This window comes from Schistocerca piceifrons, chromosome 9 (genome assembly GCF_021461385.2).
Source record: "Schistocerca piceifrons isolate TAMUIC-IGC-003096 chromosome 9, iqSchPice1.1, whole genome shotgun sequence".
In the NCBI taxonomy this organism is placed as follows: domain Eukaryota; kingdom Metazoa; phylum Arthropoda; class Insecta; order Orthoptera; family Acrididae; genus Schistocerca; species Schistocerca piceifrons.
Window position 1 is genome coordinate 100790502 of NC_060146.1, and position 20318 is coordinate 100810819.

General features: G+C 41.7%; 1 protein-coding gene across 2 annotated transcripts in view; it reads right to left on the minus strand.

The window, feature by feature from the left end:
- LOC124716898 (mitochondrial import inner membrane translocase subunit TIM44) overlaps nt 1–20318 on the minus strand; it is a 56431-nt gene that overhangs the window by 15084 nt on the left and 21029 nt on the right. For both annotated transcript variants that reach the window (XM_047243457.1, XM_047243456.1), the window contains exon 6: nt 15175–15501. In XM_047243457.1, coding sequence (XP_047099413.1) covers nt 15175–15501 — 327 coding nt within the window. The remainder of the gene's footprint in view (nt 1–15174; nt 15502–20318) is intronic.

Below are 20318 nucleotides of genomic sequence, written 5' to 3' on the forward strand. Positions count from 1 at the left end.
CGGGGGTAGTAGGGAGGAGGAGCGGCCTGCATACCCGACATCAAGGGAGGCGTCGAAAAAAAGGTCATGGGCTGGATTAGCAGGCATGGAAAACAAATGGCTAGCATAACGACTCAGAAGGACTGCCCGCCGATTGGATAGCGGAGGTTCAGCAGTCTCAGCATAAAGGCTTTCCACAGGGCTGGTGTAAAAAGCTCCAGACACTAAACGTAATCCACGGTGGTGGATAGAGTCGAGACGCCGAAGAATAGACGGCCGAGCAGAGGAGTAGACTATGCTTCCATAATCCAATTTCGAGCGCACTAAGGCGCGATAGAGGCGGAGAAGGACCACTCGGTCCGCTCCCCAAGAGGTGCCATTCGGGACACGGAGGGTGTTAAGGGAACGCAGACAGCGAGCCGAAAGATAGGAAACGTGGGAGGACCAGCACAGTTTTCTGTCAAACATAAGATCCAAGAATTTAGCGACGTCGGAAAACGGAAGGTTGACAGGACCTAGATGTAAGGAGGGCGGAAGAAACTCCTTACGTCGCCAAAAATTAACACAAACGGTCTTACTGGGTGAGAAACGGAAGCCGGTTTCGATGCTCCACGAGTGGAGGCGATCGAGACATCCTTGAAGACGTCTTTCAAGAAGGCTGGTCCGTTGAGAGCTGTAGTAGATCGCAAAATCGTCCACAAAGAGGGAGCCCGAGACATCAGGAAGGAGACAATCCATAATTGGATTAATGGCAATGGCAAACAGTACAACACTCAGCACGGAGCCCTGGGGTACCCCGTTTTCTTGGGAGAAAGTACGGGATAGAGTAGTGTTCACCCGCACCCTAAATGTGCGCTCTGCCATAAATTCGCGGAGACAAAGGGGCAGCCGGCCTCGAAAGCCCCAAGAGAACAGTGTGCGGAGGATGCCTGTCCTCCAACAGGTATCGTATGCTCTCTCCAGATCAAAAAATATTGCTACCGTTTGGCGTTTCCGGAGGAAATTGTTCATGATATAAGTGGAGAGAGCAACAAGATGGTCAACGGCAGAACGATGTTGTCGGAATCCGCATTGGGCTGGTGTTAGAAGACTGCGGGATTCCAGCCACCAAGCTAAACGGTAATTCACCATACGCTCCAAAACCTTACAGACACTACTCGTGAGAGAAATGGGGCGATAGCTAGAGGGGAGATGTTTGTCCTTTCCAGGTTTCGGAACGGGAACGACAATAGCTTCCCGCCATCGCCTGGGAAAGGTACTGTCAGTCCAAATGCGATTATAAAGGCGAAGGAGGTAGCGCAGGCTATGGGTTGATAAATGCAGCAACATTTGGACATGGATACCATCCGGTCCTGGGGCGGAGGAGCGAGAAGAAGAGAGTGCATGTTGGAGTTCGCGCATGGAGAAAACAGTATTGTAGCTTTCGCGATTTTGAGAGGAGAAAGCGAGATGTCGCACTTCCGCTGCACGTTTCTTCGGGAGAAACGCTGGCGGGTAATTTGAAGAGCTCGAAATCTCAGCAAAGTGCTGACCCAATGAGTTAGAAATTGCGACGGGGTCCACTAAGGTATCATGTGCGACAGTGAGCCCAGAGACCGGGGAGAAACTAGGCGCGCCTGAGAACCGTCGAAGCCGACTCCAAACTTCCGAGGAGGGAGTGAAGGTGTTAAATGAGCTAATAAAGAATTGCCAGCTTGCCTTCTTGCTATCGCGGATGACGCGACGGCATCGCGCACGGAGCTGCTTATATCGGATACAGTTGGCCAAAGTTGGATGGTGACGGAAAATGCGAAGAGCACGTCGCCGCTCACGTATTGCGTCACGGCATGCCTCGTTCCACCAAGGAACTGGGGGGCGCCGGGGCAATTCGGAGGTGCGTGGTATTGAACGTTCCGCAGCTGTGAGAATAACGTCGGTAAAATGTGTGACCTCATCGTCGACGCTGGGAAAGCGACGGTCATCGAATGTCGCTAGAGACGAAAAAAGTGTCCAATCGGCTTGGGCAAACTTCCAGCGTCGCGAGCGCATATATGGCAGTTGAGGCTGCAGTCGAAGGACACATGGAAAGTGGTCACTCGAGTGTGTATCATCAAGGGCGAACCATTCGAAGCGCCGGGCTAGCGGAACAGTACCGACCGCAAGGTCCAAATGAGATAAATTTGCCGTGGAGGCAGACAAAAATGTGGGGACCCCAGTGTTGAGGCAGACTAGATCCGCTTGGTGGAAGACGTCTAGCAATAGTGAGCCACGTGGACAAGGATGTGGAGATCCCCAAAGCGGGTGGTGGGCATTGAAGTCCCCAACCAGCAAATAGGGGGGTGGAAGCTGATCAAGAAGATGAAGGACATCAGCTCGTGCCAGTGGTGTAGACGATGGAAGGTATACCGTACATAGAGAGAACGTGTATCCAGAAAGGGAAAGACGGACGGCAACAGCTTGGAAGGAACTGTTTAAGGGGATTGGGTGATAATGGAGAGTATCATGGAGCAGAATCATGAGTCCTCCATGGGCTGGAGTGCCTTCAACAGAGGGGAGGTCATATCGGACGGACTGAAAATGAGGGAGAACAAAGCGGTCATGGGGACGCAGCTTTGTTTCCTGAAGACAGAAGATGACCGGCGAGTAGGATCGTAAGAGGATCGACAATTCATCCCGATTGGCGCGAATGCCGCGGATATTCCAGTGGATAATGGACATAGGGTCAACAGAAAATGGAGAAACGTGACCAAGGGCGCTGTCAACTCAACGACTGCTCAGAGCTTGCGACCGACAGCATGGAATGGCATTCAGTCGAAGGCAGAAGATCCTGATCCATAGGTTGGTCAGGAGCAGCTCCTGCCACCAACGATCGGCCAGTTGACCGGCCACCAGCAGTGCGCCTCGGCGACACGGAAGATGGCCGAGGGCGATTTCCGCCAGGTGGTGCTGTAGTTGGGACACGCCTTGGCGGAGAAGGAGAGGAACTGTGTTTCTTCGTAGCCTTCTTGGAGGTATGATGTTTAGATGAAGGAGGAACCGATGGTTGTGAAGTTGCAGTACGTAAAAACTCTTCACGAGAATGCTCTTTTTTCGAAGACTTGGCGTCTGACTTTTGGGCTCGAGATTTAGCAGAACCCGACGAAGGATGAGCCATAGAGTGGGCAGGCGAAAGTGGTGAGGTTGAACGGGCGATCTTTGCGCTGGCCGATCTGACGACCGAGGTACTAAATGTGAGGTCGCAAGTCTGCGTGGCCGCCTCCTTTGTTGGCCGAGGAGGAGCAAGGACAGTGCTGTATTTTCCTTTCTGAGGCACGGCGGGCTGTCGACTGGCGAATAATTTTCGAGCAGCAAATGTCGACACATTTTCCTTCACTCTTATTTCCTGGATGAGCTTTTCATCCTTAAAAACGGGGCAATCTCGAGAGGAAGCAGCGTGGTCACCCATACAGTTGATGCAGTGAGGGGATGGAGGTGGACAAGCACCCTCATGTGCATCCTTGCCACACGTAACACATTTGGCTGGATTGGAACAGGACTGGCTGGTGTGATTGAACCGCTGACATCGATAGCAACGCGTAGGGTTTGGGACATAAGGGCGAACGGAAATTCTCTCATAGCCTGCTTTGATTTTTGATGGGAGTTGAACTTTGTCAAATGTCAAGAAGACAGTGCGGGTTGGAATGATGTTCGAGTCAACCCTTTTCATAACCCGATGAACAGCGGTGACGCCCTGGTCAGACAGGTAGTGCTGAATTTCGTCGTCAGACAATCCATCGAGGGAGCGTGTATAAACGACTCCACGCGAGGAATTTAAGGTACGGTGCGGTTCCACCCGGACAGGGAAGGTGTGGAGCAGAGAAGTACGCAGCAATTTTTGAGCCTGGAGGGCACTGTGTGTTTCTAACAACAGGGTACCATTCCGTAATCTGGAACAAGACTTTACAGGACCCGCAATTGCGTCGACACCTTTCTGAATAATGAAAGGGTTGACCGTGGAAAAGTCGTGACCTTCGTCAGACCGAGAAACAACAAGGAACTGTGGCAACGATGGAAGAACCGTCTGTGGCTGAGACTCAGTGAACTTACGTTTGTGAGCAGACATAGTGGAAGGTGAGGAAACCATTGCGGAAGAATCCCCCATGATTACCGGCGTCTCCGATGGCGCGCTCCTCCCTTGTGGGGGCCCTCACCGAGGGCACACCCGCCTTAGGTGATTGTTCACACCTCAGGTCACACCTCCCGACAAACGGACGGAGGGACCAATCGGCACTTTCGGAAGGTATCAGCTCGGGTAATCACCCCTCCCTGGGCCTGGCCTTTACCAGGGGGTACGTACGTGTCCTACCTGTCTACCCGGGGCGGGGAATTACGCGTTACCCCGTCACCGGCTACGCATGGAAGTGCGTGGGTCGGCCTTCAGACACGCACAGGGAGGAAGAAAGAGAAAGGGAAAGGAAAGAAGAGGGGGTCTCAAACGCCGCAGCGGAGAAAAGGGTAAAGAGAAGAGGTAAGGAAAGGAGATGGACAAAGGAAGGAAGAAGACATACAAGCAAGGAAGAAGAAGAATGCGGTACATTTACAAGCGTCCGTCTCCGGACGTAGGCGCAAACCATACTCCCAGAGGGGGAGAAAGTGAAGGAAAGAGCAAGAGGTGAGGGGGGGGGGGGTGAAGACAGGGGATGGGGAAGGATGCGGAAAGGGAAGGTATGCAGCCCGGAAAGGAAGGAAGGCCACATTAGCTCGGGGCCCCGTGCTCGCTACGCACGTATCCACAAAAGAGTTGTGGATCCCCTGGGGGTGGGCTTTGGAGCTGAAGGTCCACTCGTCTACCCTAGATGACTACACGACACTAAGCTCTACTCCTCGCCTGGGCCCATCAACACCAACATTGGACTGTTGATGACTGGAAACATGTTGCCTGGTTGGACAAGTGTCGTTTCAAATTGTATCAAGCAGATGGATGCGTAGGGTTAGGGAGACAGCCTCATGAACCTGTGGATCCTGCTTGTCAACAGGGGACTGTTCAAACTGGTGGAGGCTCTGTAATGGTGTGGGGCATGGGCATATGGAGTGATATGGGACCTCTGATACGTCTAGAAACAACTCTTGACAGGTGACACATACGTAAGCATCCTGTCTGAACACCTGCATCCATTCATGTTCATTGTGCATCCTGATGGACTTGGGCAGTTCCAGCAGGACAAAGCGACACTGCACACATCCATAATTACTGCAGAGTGGTTCCAGGTACACTCTTGTGAGCTTAAACACTTCCGCTGGCCACTAAACACCCAAGACATGAAATTACTGGGCATATCTGGAATGCCTTGCAACAACATGCTGTTCAGAAGAGATCTCCACCCCCTCGTACTCTTAGGATGTATGGGCAGCGCTGCAGGATTCACATTGCCAATTCCCTCCAGCACTAAGTGTTGCGGCACTTCTGCTTGCTCACGGGGGGCCTACATGATATTAGGCACGTGTACCAGTTTCTTTGTATCTTCAGTGCGTGCCGTGCGTGCGTGCCTGGCAAAACATTTTGACTGATCTGTATATGATTAAGGACTATTTACCCATTCCAGATTATAAACCTTATGTACTGGACTATAACAGTGACTGATCTGATGTGTGATGTAATAGGCTCATGCAAGTGCAGAATTGGAAATTATTTTCTTTTGGATCCTAGTGTCACTTCGATTTTTTAATTCCTCCTTATGCTATCTCTCTTTATTTAGACGTCAACTAACATTCTGAAACTGACAGTACTGTTAACAGATCTTACAACAGCTGTTTGGCGAGGTTTATTTTTCAAGACTCTGTGAAAATGGTTGTACAAACATCCAGGCGGATCTTGATTACTAAAAATTTAAACTTGTACATTTTACAAAACTCAAAACATGACACACTACAATCAATAATTCAGAATCGGAATAGATCAACCATACTAGTATTTGAGTATAACAATTTGTAGGGATCTGAAATGGAACAATCATGTAGGCTCAGTCATAGGTAAAGCAGGTGGCAAATTGGTACATTGTTAGGATTCTAGGGAAATTTAGTCAGTCTATAAACGAATGCTTGCAGAACACTGGTGTGACCCAACTGTGAATACTGCTCATGTCTGTGGGACCTATACTAACTAGGATTAGCAGGGAATATTGAACACATACAAAGAAGGACAGCATAAATGGTCACAGCTTTAATTCATGTGAGGCCATCACAATAATACTAAAAAACCTCAACTGGCAAACATCTGGTTGAAGACATCAATAATCTTGCAAAAGCATTCTTACAAAGTTTCAAGATACAGAATCAATTGAAGGGTCTAGAACTATAGCCCCGACATATCACTCCTCAGCAACCGCAAAGACAAGATTCGGGTAATCTCAGAGTGCACAGAATCACTGAGATGATTATTCATTTCATCTTCCTTATGTTAATTGACTGAAAAGAATCCTTAACAATGGGTACAATGGAAGGTGCGCTCTTAAATGCACTTCACAGTAGTTTACAGAGTACCTATGTAGACGTATATATAGATGTTTTCCACAGAATTATGTATATGCACTGTCCAATTACAATAATGCAACCACCTGTCAAATGCCTGAATAACCACTTTCTGCAGTGCATGTAAGTTTTACCAATGACGTGACATTCCACCTTAGTGGTAAAGTCAACAGACACAATGTTCGTATATGGGGTTTGGAAAATCCACATTCACCATTGCAATATGAAAGAGACTCACTAAAGATCAACAGGTTCTGTGCGGTATCCCATACAAAGGTTTATGGACCATTTTTCTTTGCGGAAAGAGCTGTAACGGGAACCACGTACTTGAACATACTGGAACAATGGCTGTTAACTCAAGTTATGAAAGATTCCCAGGACTTCATTTTCCAACAGCATGGAGCTCCACTCCATTGGCACTGTGATGTACGAGGCTTTTTGAATGATTCCGTTCCTCAGCACTTGATCAATCGCAGGGGACTTGAGGACCTGGCTCTGCACTTCTAGCCACTGAGGTCTCCTGATCTCATACCCTGCAACTATTTCTTATGGGGTTATGTGAAGGAAGTTGTTTGTGTCCCGCCTCTACAAACCACACTAAATGATCTGCAGAACCAGATCACTGCTGCCGTGCATTCAGTAACAGCAGATAGACTTTCGCGTGTGTGGGATGAGTTTGGCTACCGCGTTGATGTTTGCCGTGCAGCCAATGGTGGCCACATTGAACATTTATCACATTTCTATTTATTAAATAATTATTAAAAACTAATTAATTACAAATTATTAACTTGATATCAAATATTATGAAAAAAACCATAAATCTTCCTCTTTTCAGTGGTGTAAATCTTTTTCATTTTGGAGTTTTACTTGATTAAATACGAAATTTTGAAAATGGGCCCATCATTTAAAATAAGCCTGTATTTGTTCATTCTATATACAGTGAGATGACAAAAGTTATGGAATAGAGATATGCACATATGCCGACGGCACCAGTATCGAAACACAAGGTATAAAATGGAGAGCATTGGCCAAGCTGTCATTTGTATTCAGGTGATTCATGTGAAAATTTTTCTGACTAGATTATGGCTGCACGATGGGGATTAACTGAATTCTAACGCGGAATGATACTTGGAGCTACACAAAATTCCAATTTCGGGAATTGTTAGGGAATTCAGTGTTCCGAGATCCAGTATCAAGAGAGCGCTGAGAATACCACATTTCAGGCATTACCTTTCACCGCAGACAATGCAGTGGCTGACGGCCTTCCCCCAAAGACTGAGAGCAGCGGCATTTGCATAGTGTTGTCAATGCTAACAGACAAGCAACACTGGGTTAAGTAACCGCAGACATCAATGTGGGACTTACGATGAACTTATCGGTTAGGACTGCGTGGCGGAATCCGGCATTAATGGGTTATGGCAACAGACGACAGTGCCTTTGCTAACAGCACAACATCGCCTGCAGTGCCTCTCCTTGGCTTGTGACCACATCGGTTGGGCACTCGACGACTAGAAAACTGTGCCTTGGTCAGATGAGTCCGAATTTCAGTTGGTAAGAGCCAGTGGTAGGGTTTGAGTGTGGCACAGACACCAAAAAGCCATGGACCCAAGTTGTCAAGAATGCACTGTGCCAGCTGGTGGTGGCTCCATAATGGTACGAGCTGTCTTTATGTGGGTCCTCTGGTCCAACTGAACCACTTGTAGACCATCTCCAGCCATTCATGGACATCACATTCCCAAACAATGACGGAATTTTTACAGATGATGACGAGTAACGTCACCGGGCCACAAGTGTTCGTGATTGATAAGAAGAACATTCTGCACAATTTGAGCGAATCATATGGTCACTCAGATCGCCCGACATGAATCCCTTTGAACATTTATGGGACATAATTGAGGAGTCAGTTCGTGCACAAAATCTTGCACTAGTAGCACTTTTGCAGCTATGGAGGGCTATAGAGGCAGTATGGCTCAATATTTCTGCATAGGACTTCCAACAACTAGTCGAGTCCATGCCATGCCGAGTTGCTGCATTACGCCAGACAAAACGAGGTCCAACACAATATTAGGAGGTATCTCGTGACTTTTGTTACCTCAGTATACATGTTATGCGATGTTGGCTCTCAGTATTTTGGCATTATTTATAAAGTTGCTCCTGTTTGTCAAATCGTGCTGAGCGTTACTGCTATAAAATCTGGTACAGAATTTTAATTAATCACTGGTATTGCTTCACAAGACCTAACGACAGACAACATTACTGTGAGTGACACTGTACATACTGCATTCGGATGTTGCTAGTGGCTAATTAGTATAAGTTTTTTCCAATTTTAAAGTGCTTATTACAGTAATTATTAAATTTCATTTGTGAGATTATACAGAACATAGTGTAGCAGACAGCTACACGTGGCACTTTAATCTGAGCTTCCATGTGTACTATTTTCATTATTGCCAAAAACACTCGTCAGCAATTGTCACATACAGTCATTTGCAACCAAACAGATGCTAATTCACAAGTTTTGCTGAAACATGAGCTGGTGACTGTATTTTATTACTCAATGACTAATATTTCAATCAGTTGCAAGTTTAGCTAACAACTCTAAATCAATGAACTTGAATACAAAGTTTGTTTTTAATCACTGTTGTGCAACATACTTGTTTGTTCAATGCCAATCAATAACAATCTTGCTTGCATTCTTTTGGTCAAAGTTTATTCTTCAGAAACAATGCTTTTTCTGTAAAGTGGAGAAAATTAGATTATAAAGGTCGTTAATATACTGGAAAGTGCAACCAAGTTGTAAGCTCACCCGCAGTTAAACACAATCAAATAGCTCTTTCAGACATCAAAATGGAAGGTCTTCAGTCATCCACCACACAGTCCAGACCTCTCTCCCGGTGGTTATGAAATATTTGGTGAGCAGGCTCTCAGAGGCATAAGAATCATCTCAGATGAGGATACTGAGCACTATGTTCAGAATTGGTTCATAACAGCGCCCCAGGAGTTTTATGAGATGGCCATTAATAACCCTGTGTTGCAGTGGGACCAGCGTCTCAACAATACTGGGCAATACTTTCAAAGCAAAGGTATAAGTTTCTGGTTACAGGCCTCCGGTTCATGTTTTTGTCCCTCCCCCCATCTGCAGTGTGCCCCTATTCAGTGACTCCTCATCTTTCTTTGTCACTATATAAATACATTTTCACTCTTGCGCCCTGTCACAGGCATTTTATTTTGAGATAACTACACCATATTCTGGAGGATTAGGTCGTCGAGTCCTCTTTGTTATGTGTGTTGGTAGTCTCTGATGGTCCATTGAAAGAGATCAGTTTTTGGTTTGTTTGTTACGATCCCTAATGTTCCCCTGAGAAGCTGTGGTAAAAGGTGTCTACCCAAACAGAACCCGACTTATCTGTGGGAGCCTCTCACAGCTGGGACACAGCAAGTGCCTCGTAGGTTGCTCACAGTTTTAACTTCAACAGCTTCTGACTTGCAGCTCACATTAGGTTGAAGGTTAAGTACAAAGTGAGTGGCCTCACATAGACAGCTTTTGAATGTGCTAATGGGAAGTATTTGGTGGAATATCAATCATTCGAGGAGTAAATGTGACAGCAACAATAATTCTGACTGAGCAAAGAGACAGTTTTGTCACAGAGTGTAATAATGTGGTGCTGAATCACAGTTAGCCAAAAGGAAAGAAGGGGAGTACCTTGACAATTTTGAAATGGAATTGCGAGGAAACATGCTTCTAGTGAAATGGACCAATGGAATGAGGAATGAAGAAGTATTTCTAAGAATAGTAGACGGAAATTATGAAAATGGTGGGAAATTAAAATTCAAGTGCCCATTAGTCTGCTCCCTCCCTCCCCCAGGGACAACTATCAATGCATCAGAACACACAATTCAGAACAGGATTTGTGGTTGGTCTCAAAATAATTGAATTCATAACAGAATTTAAAGCACAATATCTCAGGCTATCAACACTAACTATAAAAGCTGCAAATAAAATATACTTACTTACTTCTTGGCACTAAAGCCCATGCAGGGCCTTGGTTCCTCTGATGACCACAGCCAAATCCTGACATTTTTCTGCTTGCTTCCTCCATCTCCTGACTCCAATATTTCTCAAATCATTTTCCACATCGTCCAGCCATCGTTTTCAGGGTCTCCCTTTGCTCCTTTTGCCACCTGGATTTCCTGTGTAAACCTTTTTGACAGCTCAATCCTCTGACATTCACTTTACATGGCACAGCCATCTTAAGCTGTTACACTTAATTTCAGTCACCAAGTCAGGATTTCTATACAGTTCTTCCAATTCCTTGTTTCACCCTATCCTCCATTGCCCCGCCTCATACACGGCTCCAAAAATCATTCTTAATATTTTCCTCACCCATCTTCTCAAGAGCTCTTCTTACGCTACAGTCATTGTCCATGTTTCTGAGCCGTACATTACCACCAGTCTTATGGCTGTTCAATAGACAGTCACCTTCGATTTTCTGCTCAGGCTACATGACTGAAGGATCTCGCTAAGGCCCAGTAAGCTCTATTTCCTGCAGCAATCCCATATTTTATTTCTTCTCTTATTCTGCTAGCTTCTGTAACCAGCACTCCCAGGTATTGGAACTTCTCACATCTCTCATAATTGCCTCTGTTCAACTTAATAAGTTCTCTTTAACAACAGCATTTTTCCTGTAAGCAAAGAGATACTGTGTTTTTGTGTTGTTTACTCTAAGTCCCAACTGTTCTGCCTCCTTTCCAGTCTGCCAAATCCTTCTTCCATTTCTTTCAAACTTCTAGACAGCATACACACATCATTGGCATAAGCTAAATTTTGGTGCATACGGTTAAAAAGAGTGTCACCTCGGTTATCATCTCCACCCTTCACATCACTCTCTCCCACACTATGTTGAAGAGTAGCGTGGATAATACATCACCCTGTCTTAACCCTTGATTGACCTCAAATTCTTTAGAAAGTTTTCCTTCTACTTTTACCTGTCATTTTGTGCTGGTGAGGGTCATCTGTACCAGTCTGATAAGTTTACTTGGGAATTCCATCTCCATTAAGGTGTCGTATAGCTCTTTCCTTTTAACACTATCATAGGCCTGTTTAAAATCTACTAAAAGTTGGTGTACATCCACATTATATTCATAACACTTTTCCATTATTTGCCTTATAATGAAGACCTGGTCTTCTGTTGATCTACCCTGTTGAAAACTGCACTGGTAGTCTCTGAGTATTTCTTCTGTAATTGGTTAAGTCTCATAGCAATGACTTTGGCTAATACTTTGTACACCATGCTGACTAAAGCAGTACCGTGATAATTTTCACAGTTTGCTTTGTCCTTCTTCTTATGAATTGGGCATATAATGGCCATGTACCACTGGTCTGGCAAATAAAATATACACAATAATAAATGGCCATGTCCCACCTAATGATAAAAATCATGAAGAAAGAACACAGAAGATGAGGATGGATTGTGGGAGCTTTTAGACCAGTTGATAACAAACAAATAAAAGCCACTCTAAAATTTTAATTAGAGATTTTAATGACCAGTTAGGAAGGAAAAAAGAGATATACAAACATAATAGGGAAATGGCCAGCACAAAAAAGAACAAACACGAATGGCAAGAGATTGGAGGAATTCTGCAAAAACCATGACATAATCTCACAGCTAATATACTTCAGGAGGAGCCCAAATAAACTCAAAACTGGATCATGTCTGTATGGGTGTAAATTACCACAGGCAAACCTACAATGTGAAATTATGGGGAAGGACAGATACTGGATCAGATCATTGCATAATACAAATTAAATTCACTCCATTGACAAAGAAAACATCCCACCCCGAAAAGAAGTGAACCTACTACCCTCAAACTGAAAAACGACAAGGAAGGTGATGAACAAACAAGGAATATAAAAATAACAGATGACCTAGAGGAAGTAGTTTCCCAGTTGAAACAAAAGGCTGAATAAGTAGCTCTAATAAGGCCAAGGAAAAAATGTCAGTGGTGGAATGATGAGTGTGATAAAACAGTAGTAGATATACACCAAGCCTGGTTAAGGTATCAGTCATAAACTGCAATTCACTGAACAAAGAAAGGTAAACCATAAAATAATAAGAAGGGTTGATCATAAATACTAACAACATATACTTCTGACAGAAAATCTAGCAAGAAAACAAATTTAAGGGATTAGTACAAAGAATTTAACAGACAACTATTCACATGTGATCCTCCAAAATTAACGAATAAGGATAAAAACAATAAGATGGCCACAGCTATAAAAAATACAAAACTTTTATAAGAAACATTTAACAAATTACTAAACTGTGAAGATCTTCAGATTTATTTCAGATAAGCACAGATACCCTTTTAAAACAACAGCAGAAAATATATACCCACCAACAAAACACCCGCCGGCCGAAGTGGCCGAGCGGTTCTAGGCACTGCAGTCTGGAACCGCGAGACCGCTACGGTCGCAGGTTCGAATCCTGCCTCGGGCATGGATGTGTGTGATGCCCTTAGGTTAGTTAGGTTTAACTAGTTCTAAATTCTAGAGGACTAATGACCTCAGCAGTTGAGTCCCATAGGAAAAAAAAAAAAAAAAAAAAACACATACAGCCACCCACAAGCCATGAAGTCTACAAAGCTTTGAAAGGGCTCAAAAACTAAAAAGCAAGAGGAGAAAATCAAACATTTGCAGAACTTTGGAAATGCCAGTGAAGATATTGCACCACTGCATTGTGAAAACCTTGAACAAAGAAGAACTACCAGAACACTGGACTACAGCTATAATCCACCCCTTACACAAAGAAGACAAATTGAGACAATTATAAAGGAATTTCCCTTTTGGTCCTGCATATAAAGTTATGACAATAATTCTATACAATCATTGTAAAGATCAACTTGAACTGCACCTAGGAGAATTTAGAAGGATTTATGCCACAGAGATGCTGTCCAGAACAGATAATCACTTTGAAATTGGTAATGGATTACTACAAAATGAGACAAAAACAACAAGTCATAAACTTTGAACACTTCAAAAAAGCTTATTATTGTACCCACAGAACTTCAAAGATGAATATACTAAGGAATTTCAGACTCATCCCAAATTAACAGAAATGATAAAATTAACTCTAACAAATGTCAAATCTAAAGTGAAGTTCAGAGGAGAGATATCTGAGTCATTTATAATTGAGACAGGGAGATGGTTTATCGGCATTACTTTTCATCTGCACTCAGGAGTACGAGACAAGGGAATGGTACGAGGAAAACCATAAAAACTTAAGAACTGTAACCAAGAAAGATTAAATAGACTTAAACTGCTCGAGACTCAAAGATGACTTAGTGTTACTAGCTAATAACACTCAAGAAGAAAAAAAATCAAATAACAAGTCTACAAAATATAGCACAAAAATAGGACTCCAGATATCATTCGATAAAAAGTGAGAGAATGGTAGCAGATCCACTAGTAATCAACCACATAACAGGAAAATAAAAATAGTGAAACAATTTAAATGCTAAGGAGAAATTATAACGTACAACTTGGATGTGCAATCTGCATAGCAAGAAAGAACTAACAGAATGATAAAAGCTGAAAAATGAACATGGCCTACATGCAGTAAAAAATATCTATCAATCTAAATTAAAACATTATAAGACAGTGGTTCAACCAGGGGTGACATACAGCAGTGAAACTCTCTTCAGAGTCACTAAAACAGAATTAACAAAATCCCAAAAGTAGAGACAAGAATAGCTAGAACATGGATAAACACAAAATATCAGGAAACTGGAAAATGGTCAGTAGTCTCAAATGAAGTGGTGTACAATGAACCCGAGCCCATTACAGATACGGAAGAAAAAAGTCCCCCCCCCCCCCCCCCCTCTCTCTCTCTCTCTCTCTCTCTCTCTCTCTCTCTCTCTCTCTCTGTGTGTGTGTGTGTGTGTGTGTGTGTGTGTGTGTGTGTCACATTATGAGGACAACAGAAACCAGATTACCAAGAAAAATTATATATAAACTTAGGAAGATGAAGCAACAATGGGATAGATAAAGGAAATCAGGAAGTATATGAAAGAGCTAGAATTAATGCTGAATGCTTTGAAAAACAAAACAGAAAATTTAAAGTATTTCAAAAAACATAAACATAATATTTAAACCAAAAATTGGCAAGTGACATACAATGAAAAATGTATTTACAGATGAGGAACAACAAAAAAGATGAGAATGAATGAAAACGTACTGGTCAATTTTTAGATGAGGAACAACGAAAAAGATCAGAACAAATGAAACGGTACTGGGCAATTTTCTGAAAACTTACTGAAGAAGATGACCAGAAAATGAATGACTACAGAAGAAGACTTCAAAATTTATGTACATCCTATTTGACAAAAAACAAATGAATCCTCAATCACTAAACTTCACTGAAACATGACAGGCTCAAGGCAAATGCCGGAATGGTTCCTTTGAAAGGGCACGGCAAACTTCCCTCCTCATCCTTCCCCAGTCCGATGAGAACGATTACTCCTCTGATTGGTCCCCTCGCCCAAATCAGCCAACCAACAAAACATGCCTGAGTGTTAAACAAAAAGAATTTGTATTTGCTCAAGGGAAAAAATGGACAGATATGAGCTTCAACCACAATATGGATGTAGCACAGTCCAAACTGATATACAGGTGTTGATTGTAAATCAACGATGATATCCCAGAGGATTACTTACGAGTATGGAGCGTCATGGCACCAGTCCCGCAAAACTTCCAGATCTCCTCTGGATATGGCTTCTAGGATGTTTGGAATTATGTCCGTCTCACAGTCTCTAAGAAAACGATGTCGATCGAAATTAGGATCCAGTTTCACCAGCTCAGTCATTGTCTCGGACAGCTCTGTCTTCTGAAAGAGACCGCCGACCACATCTGACACTTTATCAGTTAGTAGTCTGGAGGCACGTACCACTGGATTGTCCGATTCATCGTAACGTGTCTTCCAGTCCAGTATCTTACCGACATATGGGTTGTTGTCGCGAAAATTCTGCCAGCTTTGGTAGAACCTGAAGCAAATAAAAAGTAATTTAAATTCAAAGATTAGTCACAAATATAAATAAATTACAATTTTACATGGGGGAAAAGACTAATTCTTGCCATAAAAGGAAAATGCAATTAGTTTCATTACGATGTTCAATGATGGCAACAAAAATTTCTGAAAATATAATCTTCCGCTTAGTAACCTACGGAGAGCGAGGAAGAGACTGTGCGAAGGAAAATGTGAAGTGTGATTACATGTACTCCGTATCCTTTAGTATATGAGGTGGTATCCAAAAGTTCATGAAATACATTTTAAAATTATTATGTCTCACCTAGATCTCATTCTGCACCATCATCTTCATCTTCAAAGTAATCCCCTTGGTGACTAAATCCCAAAATTTCTGCTACTTTTGAAAATCAACCTGGAAGTCTTTCTTTGTTAGGATGTTTAGTATCCCCTGTAGTTCACCTGAATCACCTCTATCATATCAAATCTTCATCCCTTCAACTTGTTTCCATCCTAAGCTAGGGGACAAAGTCATCTGGAGCTATGTCTGGTAAATAGAGCAGTTGGGGAGCGTATGGAACTGGTCAGAGGAACTTCTTTCCACCACATACTGTAGTACTCGATACTTCCTGAATTTGTGCTATGTGATACATAAAAATACTACTAATAATATTACAGTTTAATTGAGGCTATATATATGTGCCTACAGTTGACATGAAAACAAATGTATTGTTAATACTAAAGCTACACTGATTCTAATGACACTAGTATTTTTCTAGAATTTTCTTGACATATTTAAAAGAGCCATAATTTGATTCCTAGGTAATTAATGTTAAAGATCATTACTGATTTTTTTTTTATTTTCATAACATCACTTGTAAATTTATTAGCGATATAAATAAATGCTCAACTTATAACAGACTGTAATAATTGATAGTTGCAAGCTATCATTGTTGACCCTATATAGAGTTGGTAGAAAGCACCTGTATCTGATGGGCTATTCGTCCATTGCACTAAGTACATGTAGATTGAGGTTGTGAAACACGCAAATAGGGAAAGCATGATTATTAATCATGTAGTATTTGCAAAAGTGCAGTGTTACAAATGTGTTAAAAATGTATTAAAATTAATAGTGAAGAAGAAACACAACATGCTTTAATGAATTTTTTTAATGGCACATATTAACAACCTGCAACCTTAGGATCTCTAGCTAAGCAGAATATACCTACTAGACAAAGTAACGAACAAGATGAAGTCAAAAGTTAAGTAATTCCACCTGTACTGACACAGATGTCCGAATCTACCACAAACTAAACACTGAATATTACTTCAGTAAAGTTTGTAGGTTAAAGAACAGTTGCTTTCTTTGAATTCCATACAAGTGGTTTACATACCACAAGGGAGATAGAGGTTAGAGGAGCAAAAATCATTTTGTTACTAGTGAAAAATTCCTGATGTTGGCTGCATTCTTTTCTGCACTGACATGGTGAAGTACCCCATCATTCATATACCACTTCTGTCAATGATTTCACATCATGTCCTCCCTTAAACATATTAAAACAGTTTAACAGAGTCTGTCTGGAAGGGATGAACTCCTTATGTACAATCCCATCAGTGCACACACACAAAAGATCAATGTGGACATGATGTTACTCTTGACTTGCCAAGCTTTGTTGGTCGAGATCAATGCACACTCTTTCATTGCAATGACTGCTTCTTAGGGGTGTCGTTCTCATAAACCACATTTTTATCTCCAGTGACAAGCTTTGAAAGAAAATTCGGACTGTTCTGATGCATTCATGGCAGAAACTTTTCCTTAATCCTCTGTATGTTCAGTTTTTCTGACAGAAATATGTGCCAAAGTTTACTCTCAAGCTTTGCATCTGTGCAAACACTTATGGCGTGCATAGATCCAGTACTAACCAAAGAAGATAAATCTTGAAAAGTGGAATGAGTATACACAAGGGTTATATAAAGGAAAGCTACTTGAAGACAATATTGTGCTAGGGAAAAGGAACTGGATGTATACGAGATGGGTGAAGAATTCGACAGAGCACTGAAAGACTTCGGAGAAGATACGAAAGAGGATTAGTTTTGTGTCTGTTGATAGCTGCTTGGTTAGTTAGGGTTATACAAAGGAAAGTTATTTGAAGACGATATTGCACAAGGGAAAAGGAACTGGATGAATACGAGATGGATGAAGAATTCAATAGAGCACTGAAAGACCTTGGAGCAGATACAAAAGAGGATTATTTTTCTGTCTGTTGATAGCTGCTTTTTCTTTGAAAATTGCTGGTTATGGGCAATGTTGCCCACCTCCAGATCTGTTAAACAACAAAAATAAATTACAATTTCATCCTAACCTTCTGTTTAAAAAAAACTAAAAATTTTTGTAATCTAATTACAATACAAAAGCTGTATAACATACCATACGTTTTAGTGAGAAAGTAACCTATCATAAAGGAACTATGACTTCATAGTCATACACTAAAACCATACTCATACGCTGTCACTTTATATTAAGATTTTAAAAGAAATTCTGAAATAAAAATCAGTGACTGACATGCAGAAAAATAAGCCTCTTTTGCATAAATAAGGAATATGACAAATATGTGCAGTTTTGATAACCTAGCACCTAGTTACACCACGAGAGGTGTGAAACCATTTTTTTAAAGCTATTTTAAAAATTGTGAAAGCTATTTTAAAAATTACATTCAATAACAACTGTTTAGTGTTAGGAGGGTTCCGCACGTATGCAAAAGTAAAGATTAATAACAGGTGTTTGCTAAAACCAAATTTCTTTTAAATTTTAATATAAAATGGAAGCATGTGAGTACAGTTTCAGTAATGAGAGTGAACTGACAGTCCCACTACAATAGGTTATTCTGTAACTCTAACATACAATTTGTTAGACAACTTTTATACTGTAACCAGATATAATATTTTTTTATCTTTGTGAGCAGAGGATTACGACCCACTTTAAATACAGTAGGAAAGTTCAGGTAGAATGTAAACAGTTAAGGAGTAAAGGAGACCACTTACCGAAAAACAGAAGCATTGAGTCATTGACAGGCCCAATAAAGGTAGGTAGAGGTGTGTGTGTGTGTGTGTGTGTGTGTGTGTGTGTGTGTGTGAGAGAGAGAGAGAGAGAGAGAGAGAGAGAGAGAGAGATATTACCCTAGTTCGACAATGGATTTATTCTGAAAGCTAGGAAGATTTCTTTACTCCTAAATTATTTATTTTGTTGTTTATCAGTTTCGGAGACATTGCCCAAAACTGATAACTTAAGGGGGGGGGGGCTAAAAAAAACCAGCGACTGACTGACAGACAGACAGAAAAATAAGCCTGTTTTATATAAGTAAGGATTGCAGATTACAGTGACGAATATATCCAGTTTATCAAACTTAGAACAGACAACATTCCCTGGTGTGAAGAATATCCGAGACCAGTGAAATAACTTCAGACTTCAAGAACAACATACTAAAGTTTTTCCCCTCCCACGAGACCACACATCTCAGTATATCACAAATTTCAACTCAACACGTCTACCTGTTCCTAGAAAAAGGGATCTTAATAGATGGACAGAGACAAATAGACAGTCAGCTGGCAAAAAATTATTTTTTTCATGTGATATAATTATAAATCATGATTTTTCAGATTTTTTGCTTTACCTGTACTGTGGAACATTGTTTCCTGATACATTTCACAATTCTACGTGAGTGGGAAGTACCCTATAGGTTTTGATCAGTATGTTTGCAAATATCAAAATGTGACATAAATGGCTGTGTCTTTTCATAGAATTGGCTTAGAAGGTTATATTTTTTACACCACCAATGGATCATAGACCTTAGTATGTGACAAATTTCAACTTCATACATCTACCCATTCCTGAGAAAAAGAAGCCTTAACAGTTGGATGTACAGACAAACAAAGCAATCCTACAAGTGTTCGGCTTTTATCGATAGACGTACAGTGTCCTAAAAATTGATATTGTAATTCTATCTGAGATGAAAAAGGAGTTGGAAGATCCGTTGGATGGAAATAGAAGTATTTTTGAACATATTTTTAATCCAATTAAATTTATCAGAATCATAGCTGAAATACTTTTTGAAGTGAACTTTAGTGTTCCAAGATGATGGAGAAGACAGACTTTTATCTCCAGCACAAGTATTGGTTTATCTGTGTCCTCTGACACCCTAACACTAGAGTGGGGAACATGTCTAGAATGCCATTTTCCATTCAGTTTTGACATAGGTCTAATTTCTTTATGAAAGTCTTCACTTTTTCAGTACAAGATAGTACTTCTCAAAAGGGTCAGTGAAGTAAGCCATTTTCAATAGAAAATTCTCCTCCAGAGAATGACTTCTCTCCTTTAAAAAACAGAATATCTTATTCCTCAGTTCAAACATTCTTTTTAGTACTTTACACCTTGCAAGCCATCAACACTACTAAGAAAAAGAGCAAATGAGTGTGTTCATCATCCATCTTCTCATGTAGCGCTTTAAGAAGCCTTGAATTTATATATTTTGACTTAATAATATTAACTGTTTCTATATCCATTCACAGCAAATCATTAAGAGGTTTCTTTAGCGGCCAGAGCCTCCCACTGTATCATGCAGTGAGTCAATACTGCATCAGGAGCTACAGATTTAACTTTCGTTTCCAATCCACCACAAATTCCAGACACTGAGCTCCATATGGGCATTCTCCAATGCACCTATTCTACGATATTCCATTTTGACTAAAGAAGTATTGACGCCTCACAGAATAACAATTCCTCTTGAATGTTAAACTCGTCAATGAAATGAACATAAGCAATCAAATGAGCATCTTCAT